The sequence below is a fragment of the Rhincodon typus genome, chromosome 4, assembly GCF_021869965.1.
Source record: "Rhincodon typus isolate 14 chromosome 4, sRhiTyp1.1, whole genome shotgun sequence".
Classification (NCBI taxonomy): domain Eukaryota; kingdom Metazoa; phylum Chordata; class Chondrichthyes; order Orectolobiformes; family Rhincodontidae; genus Rhincodon; species Rhincodon typus.
In genome coordinates, this window is record NC_063335.1 from 2,480,050 (window position 1) to 2,498,131 (window position 18,082).

Below are 18,082 nucleotides of genomic sequence, written 5' to 3' on the forward strand. Positions count from 1 at the left end.
CACTTTTCACAATCTCTGCTCACTCCCCTTCTTCTCTTTCACTGCCACGTCTCCTTTATTTACACTTTGATTCTGTTCAATTTTTTAAAAATGAGTAGGTGCATGAGGAAGTCACTTATTCACGTGAATTTACACCGTTCAATGAGATTATATTGAATTAGAAGTTCAACTTAATTAACTCTCTTCTGCTCGATATTTCTCAATCCGAAAGATTCGAAATTACCCTTGAAAACGTCAATTGACTCCTAGCAGCCGCAGCTGTTTTTGAGACAGGGTGTGGGGATGGATGGGAATTCCAGCTTCCCACTCCGCTTTGGGTGAAGAAGTGATTCCCGACATCGCCCCCAAACAGCCCAAATGTCACCCTTCTTCAGTGCTCCCCACTAAAGGAAAATGTTCCCCTGCATCTAATAATATTATTCTAACATTTTAAACACAATAATTCGACCATTCCTCAATTACCTATAATCAAAAGACTAAAACCAGATTTCTACAATTTATTCTTGTTCTGGTGAACCTACCCTGCAAACCTTCCAGTACAAAGTAACCTTCTCGAGGTAGAGCGTCAGAAATTGCAATACTTTCAAATTGGGTCTGGTCATGGCTATACACATCTGAACCATAACCTCTTCACTTCGTATTCCAATTCTTTGAGAGTTGTGGTTCAGTGGCAACACTTTCAGTGCTGAGTTGGAAAGTCATGAGATTAGGCGCAGCTCCAGAGGACTGCGTATATAATTTAGACTGACTTTCCTGTGTAGTACTGAGGGAGTGCTACATTTTTGAGACGCTTCCTCACAGCTGGTATATGAAACAGAGGCATTGCTTGCGCTTTCAGAACACACAAGACTCGTGGCAGAGCAGGAAAGTTATCCTTCGTGCCCTGGCCAGTATTTATCCTTCAGCTAAAACTGTATCTCATTTATCTGATCTCATTGCGGTTGGTGTCGCGTGTTTATTATCTTACCACAGTCATAACACCAGAGTTTGGTGTTTTCTTTGACCAAATGAGCAAGATCAGAGTATACTTCTTAATTACACTTTTTTGCTGAGGCCTACCTTGCAGTCACACGAACACCAAATTTCTATGGTTCTTTCACATTGCCCAGATTCTCACCATTAAGTACTGCACATGTTCCAGTTCCTCTTTTTTCGGCTCCAAAGACAATTCCTCACATCAAACTGCATTTGTCATAATTTTATTCATTCACTTATACTATTAATTTTCATTTGTAACTTGCTGCTCTCATCTCTACAGTCGACAGTGTTTAATTTGCACACTTGGATACGCAACTCTCTATTCCTTTATCCACCATCTCTCTGTCAAAAAGTAACTTCGGGGGTCCAGTGCAAGATACCGAAATAAAAACCATCTGTCAATTCCCATCATTCAGAATACATCTTCAAGGCAAATTCCTCCCTATGTTTTGCCTCCTGGTTCCAAAACAATCATCACCCCGTGTCACCTTGAGTTTTCAATCTTACTAATAAGCTAGTGTAAAACCTCATCAAATCGCGACTGAAATTCCACGTAGTACACATTCATAAACAAACCCCCTTTCATCACCAGAAAAAAAAGCCAACTAGACCAGTCAGATGTGACCTATCCTTTCACAGGGATATGCAGATTCTCTGAGCAATTCATGTTCCTTCAAGTGCGTGGTCACCACCTATCCACGAAGACAGTCTCCAGCAACCTTCCCACAATTACTGACTATAGAGATTTTTGTGGAATTACGACAAACGCATTTGTAATATTTTTACTCCTTTCTTTTACTGTCCAGTTTGGAAAATATCAGATCCTGGAGATTCATTTCTCTGAATTCTCATTATTTTCACAATTATCTTTATTTTTAAACTAAGCTTGTTTCCCTGATATACTTTTTAGGTTTCCTGGTACATCCGTCCATACGTTTGTGATTTTTATCCTTAATGTGAAAATTGAAGCAAAACACTTACCACTTATAGTCTCACCTGCATGTGGGCCCATAATTCCAAACCGACTGCTCGCTGTCTTTCTGTTGACTTCCTCCAAGCAGAAATAAAAAAAAGGCAAACTAAATATACTATTGAAACTTTTATATTACCACCAGTGGTCTCCGACAGTACTAAAACATTGACAAAACTCGGGAAAGAACACTCAGCAGGTTTGGTAGTGTCTGTGGAGAGACAGACAGAGTTAACATCTGGAATCGAATATGACAAATATGATAGCTTTTGTGTTGTCCTGGTGAGGTTCAGGAAGAGCGAAAAGAGTGTCTAAGATTGGATAAAGAGTGGGACAGATAAATTACCAAAGATGTACTGAAACAAATGTCATTGAGTGTATTTAAGACAGAGGTAGATAGGTTCTTCATAAGTAAGGGGATCGAGGGCGACAGGGAGAAGGCAGGAGGATGGGATTGAGAAACATATCAGTCATTATTGAATGGTGGAGTGCACTCGATGGGCCCAATGGTCTAATTCTGCTCCTATACCTTATGGTTTTATCTCATAAAAGGAATGGTAATGGTCAGAGGGTGTGGTAATGGCAGAATAATGAATAGCTCTGTCTCAAAGCAAGAATATGAAAAGAATATACAACTGGTGTAAGGACCTTGGGTAATGCTGTAGAACACAGGGAACGAGGGGTGCAGGTACATAATTCCTTGAAGTTTGCGTCCCATATGGACAGGATGGTTAAAAAGGCGTTTAGCACGCTGGCCTTCATTGCTCAATCCTATGAGTATAGAAGTTGGGAAGTCAATGTTGCTGTTGTACAGGACACTGGTGAAGCCTCTTTGAAATACTGTGTCCAATTTTGGTCGCCCAGCTATTGGAAGGATATTATTAAGCTGGAGGGGGTTCAGAGGAGATTTAGCAAATACTTCTGGGTATGGAAGGTTTGAGTTACAAAGAAAGGCTAAATAGGCTGGGACTTTTTTCGCTGGAGCATGGAAGGTTGAGAGGCGACCTGATAGACGTTTATAAAATAATGAGAGGTACAGATAGAGTTAATGGTCGTTGTCTTTTCCCTAGGATGGGGGATTTCAACAATAGGGGACACATTTTAAGGTGAGAAGAGAGAGATTTAAAGAAGACATAAGGGAGAAAGATTTTACACAGAGGGTGGTTCGCGTGTGGAATGAACTTCATGCGGAAATGGTGGATATAGGTACAATTACAACGTTTAAAAGCGTTTGGATAAGTACGTGAATAGGAAAGGTTTAGAAGGATTTAGGCCAGGAACAGCCGGGTCGGAATGGTTTAGTTCGGGGTTATGTTCGTCATGGACTGAGTGGACCGAAGGGTTTGTTTCCGTGCTGTATGACTCTATGACTCTATAACAGAATAGATTATTAAAATAGTAATTTATTGTCATTTGTATTATTTACAAAAGAAAGTGTAAAGTGTTTAAGCCGCGATACTCCGGCGCCTATATTAATAACACAAATCATATTTTAAAAAATTAAGACAAAGTCCATCTTTGTTCAATTCATGGCTCATGCCGTACCAAAGGGTAAAATAAACATAATGGAGGACTGAATTCATAACCTGAAACTGTTGAATAAGATGGTCTGTTACAGTGAGGTAAGTAACTCTATGACTCCTCCCACTGGTGTGGGTCTGTGAGTTGGAGCAGAGAGAGGGTGTTGATGACCCAGAGTGGATACTCCGGGTTCCAGCAAGAGGCAGATCACTAAGTTCACGCTGGCCGAGGGAATCGAAGTCACTTCCTTCATGACTGTCAGTGCCCTCCAGTGTGACTAGGAGCAAGACTTTCTATGCAAACAGCCCCAGATTGGGACAATATGTCGTCTTACTTCGTCCTGGCGCTCATCTTGATGTCTTGTAAGTTTGCTACAAGAAAATTAAACCGCTTCGACTATTCACTCTGACACGGCATCGTAGAATCATGTCGTCCATTCTGCCCGTGTTGGTTCTCTTAATGAACTCCAGTATGATGTGATGTAAACACCAACACCATCGGGATGGGTCTCTCTGGTGAAAATGATTCTTTGTGCTTGTGTCTCCAGCCGCTGGTGAAGCCCTCGTGTCTTTGAAGCAGGTTTTGTCGCTCACCCGGACCACGGGAATGACAGCACGATTCGTCTGTCGGATTGAAGGGTCGGATGACATAGCGTCCCAATCTATCTACTGGTACCAGCAGAAAGGCACAGTCATTCGCGGGATAGGCGTTCTCCGGTCCCAGCAACTCACCTGGCTGCACACCGACTTTACCTCCCGATTCAATATCGAAATTGTTGAAAGTTCCGCCCTCCTTATTATCAATGACGTTGTATTGAGCGACACAGCTACCTACTACTGCGCTGCAACACGGTGCTATCGTTGTTTTGAACCCCCGCACAAAAACTTTCTGCTTTGTCAAGCTGCAGATAGGCGTTCCCACAGTTCATCGATCTATCAGCAATCACCCATCCCCCATCCCCAAAACGCAGATGTGAGATAATGGCAGCTCTGGAGGAGATTTCCTCCTTTCAATTTCCAAATCACAGAGCGACTCCCTCCTTCCAGTCGTCGGACGAACCCTAGTTTGCTCATCATGGTCCCTGGGACATGAATTCAGGCTACAGATCCCTTGTGCATTGTGACAAGTTGTTGATCTCCCTCCGCCCATCCACTCTCCCCCTCAGCAAAGCCACAACAAATGGCAATGACCATCTCCAACCAGAGAGAGAATTTAACCAGCAAACCTTGCATTCAATGGCATTGCCATCAATGAATCCACCATTTTGCACGGTTTATCATCAATCAGGAACCGATCATGTCAGAGGCTATAAATCCTGCAAACTGTTTAGCAAATCCATTGGAATCAGAGGCTACAATCTCCACTGGCTGGAGTTATACAAAGGATAATGGTTGTGGTCGTTAGAGATCAGTCATCTCATCTCCAGGACATCTCTGCAGGAGTTACTCAATGTAGAGTCCTTGACCTAATCATCTTCAGGTATTTCATCAATGACCTTCCCTCCATCAGAACGTCTGAAGTGGTGATGATTGCACAATGCTGAACACCATTTGCAAATCTTCAGATACTGAAGAAATCCATGAAGCAGCGAAATCTGGACAATATCGAGGTCCTGGGCTGAAAGGTGACAAGTACTCTAAACTTTGTACCCCACAAAATGCTAATCAATGACCATCTCCAACGAGAGAAAATTAACTTAATTGACACCACATTCACAAACATTCACTCTCCACCTCTGACCCACATTTGCAGCATTATGAATCATCTACAAGATGCATTGTGCAAATTCACCAAATTTCCTTAGATAACACCATCCAACCTCATGATCACTATCATTTAGAAGGATAAGAGCAGTACATCCATGAGAATACCATGCCTGCAAGATCCTTTTCAAACCACTCACCATCCTGACTTTGAAATATATTGTTGTGTCTTCATTTTCACTGAGTCAAGATGCTAGAATACCCTCCCCAACTGAATTGTGAGGTATCTACACCAAATGGACTGCAATGATTCAAGAAGGCAGCTCATCACCATTTTCTGAAGGATACATAGATATGGACAAAAAACAAACACTGGTCCAACCAACAGAGAACACATGACTTAATAACTTTTAAGAAAACCTGCAACACCAGTTACAGATTGACATTAATAACTTCGCTGGCAACCACTTTTACCACTTCAGCGAAACCCACTACAACTGGGGGCACCCTCGGAATATTTAGAAAAGGGGCGGGGATTGTGATAGAATTGTCCAAATTCCATTCATTTAAGGCAACTGATGAAGATTAAATCTGAAATCTTTCCAGTTTTCCAACTCTATCATCTTGCTTGGTTTCCCATTATCCACCACTTCACCACTGGACCAGATATCCTCAATAAATTTTAAAGATACCTATTATACGTGCAGGACATTTGGACACAAAGAAGCTGAGAAGGCTTAGAGGGACTTTTGATGTTTAAATGCATGGGGCCAAGGAGAAAGGGTAGTCAGGGATCAAGTTGTAAGAGTAATAAACTGAGTAAAAGTATTTAGTTTCATGTGGTTATTGAGAAATGGTGGTGAAGGTTGCTGCAAAATATAAATAGTAGGATTTGCATTAAAAGGCAAGCAAAGCTTTCTAATGTGTCAGGTATCGTCAGGAGAAGCAGCTTAATGGCCTGAGTTTGGAAAACAATCATTCAATTATCAAGCTTAGTATCAACAGGGAAAGTAAATGCAATTCGAAGAAAACGTTTCATTTACAATAGTCAAAGAACCATTAAGGGATAAGATGAGACCATTCAACACATCAACTCCATTAGGATTCTATATAGAGCTATCTCACAAATTTACTTTGCTGAAATGTCCATTAAGTTCTCCGACAATGCTGTCACTTTAAGAAGTTATTTTGTTTTTTGTTTTGAAGAGAGGTTGTAAGGCAGAAGTGATGAGCTAGTTACTCAAGACCGCTTGTGCAAACAACTTAGGAGGCCTTGGAAACCTGAATGTGTGTGGCGAGCTCTATCTGATCAAGATTTCTGAGTAGCATCAGAAGCTATCGGGATCTCGAAAGAGCTGAAAGCTTCAGCGAATGTCTCCTGGCTGCTACTCTCTCTGAATTTTCTCTTGATTTTTTTTTCTTTCTGGAGAACTGCATGTGAGAATCTAAGTCTGGATTTTCCTTTATTGCAAAGGGGTGTGTTTATAGAATGTTACTATATTGAACTGTTGATTAGTGATAGTTACTGTGTCTATTATTCTGTTAAGTTTCTGATAGAGTTGTTATTCCAAATTCCTCTTTCTTTGGTTATATTTTAACCATAGTGTTTAAATAAATTGTGTTTTGCATAACATCGAGTAGTTTGAGCAGTCGCCTTGCATCTGGAAAAGACACTTTACAGTTGCCTTTGGAATAAGAAAAAGTTAGGGTCTAGGCTAAATCCTTAAAAAGTTTAAGGCTGCCTAGTCTGGTTCATAACAATTCCCTTTTGATATATTGATCATTTACAGTTCCATGATGTGTTCTAAAGTTTTGTCATTTGTTATATAAAAAGGTTCTTCTTTATAGCTACCCTGCATTTCTTGCCTAAAACTTTAAATCTGTGGCTCCAAGTTCTTTCACAATCAGCTAATGGAAACAGCTATTTGTGTGTGATTCAAGGTATTTATGCCAGACATCTCAAAGATTGGTGGATCATATCAATCAAAATATTCCATTGGCTGTTCACAACAGGCTTGGTACCAACTGTACTCAACCAGTCCACTGTTGCTTTGCTAATTATTCTGTCAGTATGTCCTGAAATCTTCAAAGATCTATGATTCAAAGATAAAGGCCAAGCCCCTCTGTTTCTGTAAACCCTTTAAAGTGGTGCCTTTATGTCTAATTGGTCTCTTGCTAACCCCTCTGCCAAGATTCACACTTCTCTGCATTCACCATATTAAATTCCACCTCACAATATTTTGATTATTCCACCTCCTTTCTGTCATATATCCAAAGACGCTATCGTTGGCAAATTTTGATAAGTTGCTGTGTATTCCTATCTCCACGTTAAAGAGGTATCAAAAAGGCAGTAACAGCAGCTCTGAAACTTAGGTAACACCTTTTTCTACTATCCTAAAGTTGGATGTTCCCACAATCACAGGAATTATAAGCAACTGGATTAAACTGCACACGCATGATGTAAGAAATCTCAGTTCTCTCTATTAGAATTTAGTTGATACATCATTAAATTATTAATTTAATTCAAGCCCCAAAACCTGCTTTGTGCTGTTATTATTGATGTAATTTTTTAGTCTTTGATTTTTTTCTAGCATCTTCTCCAGACTCAGGAAAGGTTGCAGCATTTTATTTTTCAATTGGGAGGACCATAGACCCAGTTTAAATTTGAATGCATTTTCAGCACTGCTTATACGTGCTAAGTTTCTATCCCTTCCCTGCCATTCACAGTTCAGCTTGATATATTTAGATGTTTTGTCTGTAAGGAACCTAATGTTGAACAACTGTGCACTGTCTCACAGGTCGTCGTGCTTTTCATTCCTTGATTTAAGAAAAGTGATGATTTCAGGCATCAGACCTAAAAATTTTTGTAGGAACTTTGTTCAACTCAATCAGTTCATATCAGCAAGGAGTATTGATTAAGAGTAGGCGGCATCAAGTTTGTCGAGTAAGAATATCAACAAAAGGTGCTGCAGGGGTCTTGCTCAAATCCACTTTACAATCTTCACGACACATTTCATTATACCCAAAAAGTCCGTAACTCTACTGTTTAATATTGTGATGGGTTATACCGTGGTAAATAACAAAAGAGGAGTAATCACGACCATTTCTGCAAAATGCAACAAAGTCTATTCTGAGGAAGGGTCACTGGACCTGAAACGTTAACTCTGTTTTCTCCTCCACGGATGCTGCCGGACCTGCTGAGCTTTTCCAGCAACTTTGTTTTTGCAACAAAGTCCAAATTTGTGTCAAACATGGCTGGTGCACCATCAGTTGTGAAAGAAACCAATTTCTTGATTGGAATTTTTTTCTCAAGAACACACCTTTTGAATTCCTTCCATATACCCGAACAGTTAACCTCTTTTTAAGGGGCACAAGACTGAGAAGATCTTCTTTAGTTGTCCTATCCTTAAAAACTATGCACATAATAACAATCAGCTGGGCCGAGTCAGTTGTGTTGATGGATTCATCAAATTGCAATGAGAAGCGTTCACAGTCCTTCAGGTCCTGCTGTTGTTGCTGAAAGATGTCTTCAGACAAAGATTCCACTCCTCTTGCTACTGTGAAATCATCAGGTGACAAGTTCTGGTGCCATCATTATTTCTTCTTTGTTCTTAAAGTCCTTGAATAAAGAATTAGTGCCCACAGTCATTGTTTCTTTGGCTACTCTGTCATCTGTAATGATTTCCTCTGTTTTGCCAGAAAATAGGAAGTACAAAATGTTGCCTCAGTGCTTCAGTGCTAGCCTTATCTTTTATGGCTGGTTTGAAAAAAAAATAACAGTTCACCTTACAGAATCACCTTCAGTTCATCAACTTTCTTTGTCTGAAGCATATTGTTCAACAGACATTTATCCTTGAATCACTGTGCATCATTATTGTGTGTCATTCCAAAATTTTCCTTTTTACTTAGCGATTTCCTTTGGTGACCTAGAAAGCGAATTTTCCTTTTTTTATCAGTTGTGAACAGAAAGTTATCTTCCCATTCCAGATGGAAAACATTTTTCATTTCCTTTTACATGGCCCATGTTAAACACATGTCATTACAGCTTCACATTCTAGTTCATTATGCTACTCTGCCACTGGTCACACTGCAGGTCAACCTCTGGATCTGCGCTTCTGGATCATTTAGAATGTTGCTGTATACTTTCAAGCATAAGGCCTGAAATGTCACTTCTGTGGTTGTGATTTATTTTCGGACACTTAATTGGCTTGCATTACTCAGATATTGGATATGAGATACAGCAGTGCTCCCCATAACTTTTCTTCACCCGACACGGACCAATTAGGTAAGCAGCTGACTTCAGATAATCTATTCTGACAGTGAAGGGATAAAGGATCGATCAACCCAGCTTGCAAAGAACATGTCCTCACTCTTGCCTTAACCTTGAGCAGACTGTAAAAGTTATTTGCCAGAATTACTCATTACCAGAACTTTCCAACAAGCACCACGATGTCGCTTGGCTGGTAGTGAGAATGGCACTGCCTGTCAAATCCTTCATCACTCTCTCGGCCACCACACACTGCCCTCAAAGTGGCTGGGGGAGGGAATAGAGACTGTGACACACCTCCTTTGGGAATGTGCCTTTGCAAAGAAGGTCTGGAGAGACATGCAACAGTTTTTGTCGAGGTTGGTCCTGAACAGATCCGTGACAAAGGACTCTGTGCTCGACGGGCTGCTTCCCAGGATGCACACAGGGACAAGCATCAACTACTCCTGGAGGACAGTCAACTCAGTGAAAGATGCTCTTTGGTCTGCCCAAAACTTGATGGTCTTCCAGTGCAGGAATTGGCCTGGACTGAGTGCTGCAGACTGGCACATTCCAAGGTCCAGGACTATGTGCAGGGTGATGCACCACAGCTTAGGACAGCTACTGCCAAGGGGAAAGACTGCTGTTTAAGATCTTTCTGCCAAAATATAACAAGGGTCTATTCAGTTCTCAGACTCCCATTGCCTCAAAATATATGGAAATCTTTTTTCCTGTATGAGGTAAAAATGCCTTAGTTTTTGCGACTAACTGGTAGCTCTGTGGGATGTCAAATGCCAATATGACCCCTGTTTTTCCTTTTTCTCTCTGCAAAGACTCCATGGAAAGGATTGAGAACACTTTGTACATAGTTATATATAAAGTTTTTTTGTGAGTAAAATACATTTTTGCAATAAAAGAAGAAACCTGTTCATCAGACTAACTCTAAACTTGATTCTCAACATGACCCCAATACTAACCGTCACTCAATTACAAATCCTGCACTCCCCACCTCACCCTTTCCCTACCCCTCACACCTCACCCCCGAAATTCTGTGTACCAGATGTGGGCATGGGTAGAACATCAGCCGGTTACTTAGTGTGACATTGGAATTGATGCAAGTGTGAGACTGAGGGGTTCCAAGCCCTGAAAATGCGTTCAGTGAGAGCTGGGTCTGGGGAAGACCAGGTCAGATTCAGTCTTTCTGAATCCGGATTGGCCGTATCACTGAAACTACATCAGTTGAGGTGGACAAGCTGTTTGGCACTGTGTTAACACGCTTGGGCAGTAACTGTCGTGTGGTTACTGTAAAACGGTACAGTCAACTAAGAGCTGGAAACGCCGCTGGTGACGAAGCAGAGCGAGTGGTAGGTTATTGTCAGGGAGTGTGACACAGTGGACAGGGGTGCTGTCATAAAAATCTTCGGCGCTGGAACTAAACTCTTTGTCACAGGTGAGAATTCGGTGCAAAGAGCGATGTCTATTGCAGTAACAGCGGAGATATGCCGAGTAACCGGGTTATTAGAGATTGTGCAAGGACCGGAACTCCGGGTGAATGCCTGGAGAATTGGGCATCGGGACTAGACTGGCTTTCAGAGGAGCGGGCCGATTCAGGTTTGGTTCCTTCGGGAGGGAGGCTGTGCAAATGAATTGGTTATTGTAAAGTGATATAACACAGTGCCATCTTTGGTGCATGGAGAAAAATATTCGGCTCTGGGACTCGGCTCATAGTATCTGGTAAGAGGTTTGAGCGCGGTGATGTGTTCAATGGGTTTCGGAGAGATTTATTTACAAAAATAACGTCTGGTGTGGCGGTCAGTCTGTACAATATTTGCTGGGAGTTTGACTGGCCACGGTGCCAGTTCCTCGTGTTTCCAAACTTAATGGAGGAGACTGGCATCAAATCCCTTGTTCCCAGTGTTTGCCGAAATATGTCAGTGTCAGGATACAGGCGGTGGTGAGGTTTTTGTACAGATGTATGTCACAGTGGTCAGAGGGTAAAGGTCTTCGGAGCTGGGACTAAACTGCTAGTTACAGGTGAGTGGATAGTGTTAGTCACTCCAGCAGCGGTTAAAGAGTCATCGCGCAGCGGGGCTCGCTCCGGGTTCATACCAGGAAAGTCTCGGGAACTTGGGTCAAAGGCCGCTTGACGTGTTCTCGACTCGAGCTTTTTAACGGAGTCAGAGGCGCTGAGTGCATGATCCCGGGTACCTCACGCTGCCAATATTAAAACTGATCATCCCGTAACACGGGGACTGTACAGTACGGGTATCGTGACCAAGATGGCTATCACCAGCAAGATCCCAGCCTGTCTGGGGTAACGATAGGTTGGTATCCAAGTACCGCGATAATCTGGATCCACCACTTAAACTGTGTTTGCAGAATTTCCCCATTACTAGTAACTCTGAAAATTCTGTGATGTTTAATGGGGGAAACATCTAACGTTCCGTTGGATAAAGCAGTGGTAATGAGTAGTAACAGTAACAATTCATAGAGTCAATAATACTAATACAGATGGTAAGAGCACAGAGACACAGTAAGTGTACTGAGACAGTAATCCTTAAAAGCGTCAGTAATACTCACCGCTGAAGATTTTGTACAGTCCTCTGCCGCTGTGGTCGGTGCAATTTTGCAGTTCGGCACTGGGACCAGGCTCGTTGTAACGGGTGAGTCTTATTTTGTTGCTCATCCCGGGTCATGTTCCCCTGCAGCCGTATGCCCTGCAATTTATGCAAAGTGATAAAGAAAATCTTCCGCTTTCGGCGCTGGGACTTAACCGGAGACCACCTGCGAGTCTTCAAATCCGGCATTTAACAATACACGGGAACAATTCACATTCTGCTTCAGGGAGACACGAAAAACAACGTTTAGCATCGCTTTATGGGCGATCAGATGCTTTAATTTGTTGGGAATGGAACTTGTAGAAACCGGGAAGTTACAGTGGGACCCGAAAATGAACGAGGAACTTAGTTTCCAGTTCAAATCGTTCACTGCTCTCACACAATAGCAGCTCTGGGCAATGTCCAACATAACGGAATAAGCAGTGAATTTATGATACACAAAGCAAGCTGAGTTCCTCCTGCATTCTCTGCGTTCGTTTGAAATTCCAGCATTCACCATAGTTTGCCTTTATATATAATGGATTTACATAAAATTTCGACTTTCAGGGTGAAAGTACTTTAGTTATTTTAGAGCAGCGTTAAGAACATGATTAATGTCCCAAACTGTTTACAATGTCCACAAATCTGTACTTTAGGAGCTAGTGGCTGTGTATAACATCTTGGCAGTTGATGATGTAGGCATAAAGCATGGGAAACTGGGTAGGTCTGGACGCGGGAGGACTGGGGGAAGGGTAGGCGATCTGTTCGGTGCTGGACTGTCCGCGCCGGTGAGGGGGACAGAGAGGCGACATGTGGGATCGGAGCCCCAAAAGGCCGGAAATATGGTCCGTTCATTGCCTTTCAGTCAGAACGAGAAAAGACCATCATTTAGTTCATGTTCAACTTCAACATTACCGCGGGTCAATGCACTTTTAAAAGTTCCTGATCATTCATTGATCGTTTCAACTCAATTACTCTGGTCCCGGAGGAATCCCTAAAGAAAGGAAAAGAGCGACTTCCTTTTCATTAGTTTAGAATCAAAGAAAGTGGCCAGGGGAGCAAAAGTGTTAAGAGATTTGGAAGGCAGGGTAAAATTTTACAAAGATACATTAGAGAAGGAAGATATTAGGTCTATCGTGAATGTGCCACGCCTTTCCAGTTGGCGCTTCTCCTCTGCTCTCCCGCCATAGCTTTATGTCTTTCCACTTTTCAAAATTTGAAATGGTTTCCGCATCTTTTACAGACAGGGCATTCCAGATCACAACTCGCTGCCCAACTTTGAACAAAGGCTAACCAGGTTGGGATTCTACTCATTGGAGTTTAGAAAAAACGAGAAGTGATCTCATTGAAAAATTTAGGATTCTTAAGGGGCTTGCCAGGATAAATATGAGAGAATGTTTCCCCTCATGGGAGGTTTTTTGGACCAGAGGGCATAGTCTCAGAATGAAAGGGCCCCAATTTAAGACTCAGATGAGGAAGAATTTTTTCTGTCAGAGAGTTATGAGTTTTTCGGACTCCTAGCCACATATAAGATAGACAGATTCTTGATGAGTAGGGGAATCAAGGATTACAGGTAAAGGGCAGGAAATCGGACGCGAGGAATATCGGAACAGCCATGATCCCATTGAATGCTGAGCAGACTCGAGGGGCCGAACGGCCTACTCCTGTTCTTAAATCTTACGATCTTATGGTTTGTACACTTACATATGTACCCATGCTTGCCTGACACTGGAAGATATTTCCCCATATTTACTCCACCTGCAGACAGTTGTGTATTGTAAATTTGTTTGTCCTTAACGTAGAAGTTTACAGACATTCTTTTTTTGTTAAAATCAGGCAAAAGTGTTAGTACACCAAAAATTCAAATTTTCCCTCCGAACATCACTGATCTGGAAAAGGATAACAGAGCGCCCGTCGTCTGTCTCCTGACTGATTTCTTCCCCGGAGTCATTAGGGTTCAATGGACTATCGGGGATAAAAAGGCACCCGATGACGACGTGTTAACAGACGCAGCGAAGGAAAACGGCAATTACTCAGTGATCAGTCGCCTGACAATCACTAAGTTGGACTGGAATAGCAAAGACATTCACTGCAAGGCGGAGCATGAAACAAATCCAGGAGGAGCCATGATTAACAAGGACTCCAGAATAGGTACTGTTCCCATTGATTCCTTTGTCCTCTCTTATCTTTGACTTCTTAGCACAAGCGGGTTCAGGGAACATTTTGCATCAATCTCCATCTCATTAAAATGTTCTTTTTGACACTTTCACTTTAAGTTACTGCATTTTGTTTTAGAAACAGCGTTCAGTATTTGCCTGACACAATAATTCATCATATAACCATATAGATAAATTATAGAATAAAAACCAAAAGGACTGCGAATGCTGTAAATCAGGAACAAAAACAAAGTTGCTGGAAAAGCTCAGCAGTTCTAAGGAAGGGTCACCCGGACCCGAAACGTTAACTCTGTTTTCTCCTCTACAGATGCTGCCAGAGCTGCTGAGCTTTTCCAGCAACTTTGTTTTTGTTGTTGTTGTAGATAAATTATAGAGCAGGTTCAATCAGATTAAAGATCCCCCTGCCCTTTAGACGCGTTTTCTCAGACGTTTATTAACTCGCCCGCAATTTAGAGTTCCTAAAATAATTAAACAGTAGCGATTCTAAACCGAATCTAACGATTTTCTATTCAGCTTCTGTTAGGGAACCAAGAGCAGGTTCTGTCCTTGAAATCGGTTAGGACAAATGTTGTTCTAGCAGGGACCTATTTAGGACAATTTCTGACACGGAATGCAATATCTTCCCAGCATTTACATTGCAAATGTGACTTTTATTGCAATACGGTATTCCATCCGCGCCAATGCCCCACTTGTGAAATACGCCGGATTCATAACGATCAGTTTTGAAATCTGTAAATTTGATAAATTGTCACTAGAATAAGGGGAAAAAATAAACTTTTGAAACCTCGCGGGTTCTCCCGAACGACGGCGGAACTTCGTTGGAAGATCCGCTGCAACTCCGGGCGGAATAGCACAAAGGCGGCACTGTTTCATGCAACACCGAAAGACGAATAAAGGTCCGTGCATCAAACCTATAAAAGTTTGATGGTGTGAAACCGGAGCAACATGACCATTATTCAATTCACAGTTGCCCATTCCAGATTATAGTGAAATACTGATCCTCCGGTAAGGACGGAGAACTGAAACGTTTATTGAAAGAAAAAAGCGAAAGCGTTATACCCAATGTCTTAACTGCGGAAAATTATGTTAACGTTTCGAATTCCTTATGGAGTCGACCTCCTCGGTCTAAGAGATTCCGAACTTCCACAAGCACGCGTCGTTTACTCAGGGCCATAACCGGCAGTTTCCAAATGTGTAGACTGCCTGATTCAAGTTTCCATCCCCTCTCACCATTTAACGCACCGCTGAATGTTCGGACTGCTTCTAATCTATGTTCTGTCTTTCTTTCCTTCGCTGTAGCTATACAAAAACCTGATGATATTCCAGCCCCGACGTGTCAGCCCAGTGTTCAGAACATATCAACAATCGTGAATGAAGGTAATTCTTGCGGCTGTATGATCCGGTTTGCCAGTCTAGGAGAGGTTTCTACTGTTGAGGCAATTAACTCGGAGCATAGGTCGTGAAGCTGGACTCAGCGTAGCTGGCGTTCGCTGGGTCGACACCCGCACAATGGGCAGGAACGCTCCTAACATTGTTAGAAAACCATAACTGATCCGGTATTGTTCTTCAGGGAAGGCAGTCTGCTGTCCTTACCGGGGTCTCACCCACACCAAATCCAGACCATTCTCACTGGCGGATTGCTCGGCCAGAGAAAGGTTTAGAAAAACAAATGAACTGAGCAAAGTAACACATTGGGAAAGCTGGTCTCAAAACAATGAGAATGGTACCTAGGAAAGTAAACTGGGGAAAAGAACAACACCGACTAAGGAAGAACTAGAACAGCAACGGGAAACTTTCAAAAGACTGATGAATAGAGCCCAAGAGAAATAGATTCCGCTGAAAAGCAAAAGTCGAACTAGACAGTAATAACAGACCATGAAGATATAGAGAGAAATCAAACTAATGAGAAATGTATACAACAAAACAAAGGATAACAAATATAAAAAAGTTAGGAAATATCTTCACAAAAAAGGAAGGCAAAGAGAGTTTATATGAAATTAACTGACAGAGGACTACTTATTTGTATAAAAAATAACATTCTATACAGATATAAATAGCAAAGGGAAATAATTGTGATAGCTGCAGGACCACTAAGGGATACAGAGATATTTCAATAACGACACCAAAGTGGCAGAAATATTAAATAACTCCTTCGCCCAGAGAAAGTAACATGGCACACACATGCCATTAAAATGAGAGATCGAAAAGATGTACAAGCATTTAAAAATAGCAAAGAAGCGATCAAACATAGAGAGCATGCCCAGATATATCCTTCCTAATCCTCTCTACAGCTCTACCTCTCCCTTCTCCTTTAGCTTTTGTGTTAAACCATTTTTGTCCAAGATTTTGGTCATTACCTAAAAGATCCTTACGGGGCTCGGTGTCATATTTCGATTGATTAGCTTTGACAAGATGAAGCATCTTGAGATAAAAAAGAATCACGATACAAATTCAAATTGTTTCGGATCCGGATGGATTGCATCCGCGCCTTTTATGAAAAGTTAGGGAAAAGTTGGGAGAGGCTTCTTATTAATTGTAGAAAATCGCAAAATTAATGTGAAAGAGGAGAGGTCGACAATTAATGCCTTTTCGAAAATATAAAAAAAGAACAAACAGGTTATTGGGAAATATAAGATCAATGTCAATCGTAAGAAAAATAATGGAAATACATTAAATCTGGAAATAGAAAGTTGTCAGTTGCGTCTGCATCAGCTCATTTCCATTTAATTCCACTTAATTCCAGGTTTGGCCAATAGTTCTGTTGGTTACAACCTTTCAAATGGACACCCAAACATCTTCTCCAAAAGATATCATTCAAAAAACCTAGAGAATGGAAACGATTAGCCAGTACAGATTTCAATAAAGGGGTTGTGACCGACCTTACTAAATTACTTCAAGAAGAAGCAGCAGGACGAGTAGGCAAGTGTAATACCGTAGAAAACTACATTTAGATTTTCAAGAGGACCTCGATAAGGCACTGGCTAATGGACTCATGAATAGTGAAAGTGCGGGATCTGGGGACAGTGCAGAGCTAGGTCCCTACAAAAAAGGAAGCCTTGAAAGTGGTTAATCAGACGGGAAAAATGCTGAGAAGATGTTGGGCAAGGGTTTATGCTGGGGACATTTTGTTCAGTATCTACACAAATGATTTGGACTCACGAATTGGACGAATAATTTCAACATTTTTAAATGGCAAATTGAGCGTCCTGGAGTTTAGTTAAAAGACAGGAATCCAGTAATAAATTACAGGAAGACGTCTTTAAATTCCTAAAATGAGCATGTTTTTAAGAATTAATTTCTCATCTCGATAGGTGTGTGGATAGTACAGTTTGATAGAAAGAATAATGAGGCAACATTACCTTTGGAGAGTACACTTGTAAATGATCTAGAGGAACAGATTGAGCTGGGATGCAGATACACAAATCATTAAATGTAATTATGGAGATTAGAAAGGTTATAAAAAAGGGAGTTCTCTTCCAGTAGGATATGATTCAATAGGAGAAAAGTTTTATGTAAATACGTGGAGAAACTTGATTTGACTCCATTTGGACTTACTATGATTGGCGCTGCTCTCTAAATTATAATTTACCAAGACGCACTGGAGATATGATTTACTAGGCTACCAGAACTGAGAAGTTATACCTAACCAAGAAAAATAAACAGGCTGATCAACTTTCCTGTGAAAGAGAGAGCTGAGGGACAAACAAATGTATGTCTTTAAAATTATAAAATTATTTTATGGGTAGATGAAAAGCTTCCATTTGCTAAAAGAAACAAAACTAGAAAACATAATATGAGTTTGTCACTAATAATTCTTGGAGGGATCTCAAAATTAAATTATCGAGAGGGTAGTTAGAAGGCAAAGGAATAAATTGAATGGCATCATTTCG

General features: G+C 41.3%; 1 protein-coding gene across 1 annotated transcript in view; it reads left to right on the top strand.

The window, feature by feature from the left end:
* The window catches only part of LOC109921863 (immunoglobulin kappa light chain-like), an 82,967-nt gene that overhangs the window by 63,698 nt on the left and 1,187 nt on the right, over nt 1-18,082 (top strand). The window contains exons 3-5 of the mRNA XM_048596190.1: nt 10,808-10,868; nt 13,852-14,166; nt 15,492-15,569. Coding sequence (XP_048452147.1) covers nt 10,808-10,868; nt 13,852-14,166; nt 15,492-15,569 — 454 coding nt within the window. The remainder of the gene's footprint in view (nt 1-10,807; nt 10,869-13,851; nt 14,167-15,491; nt 15,570-18,082) is intronic.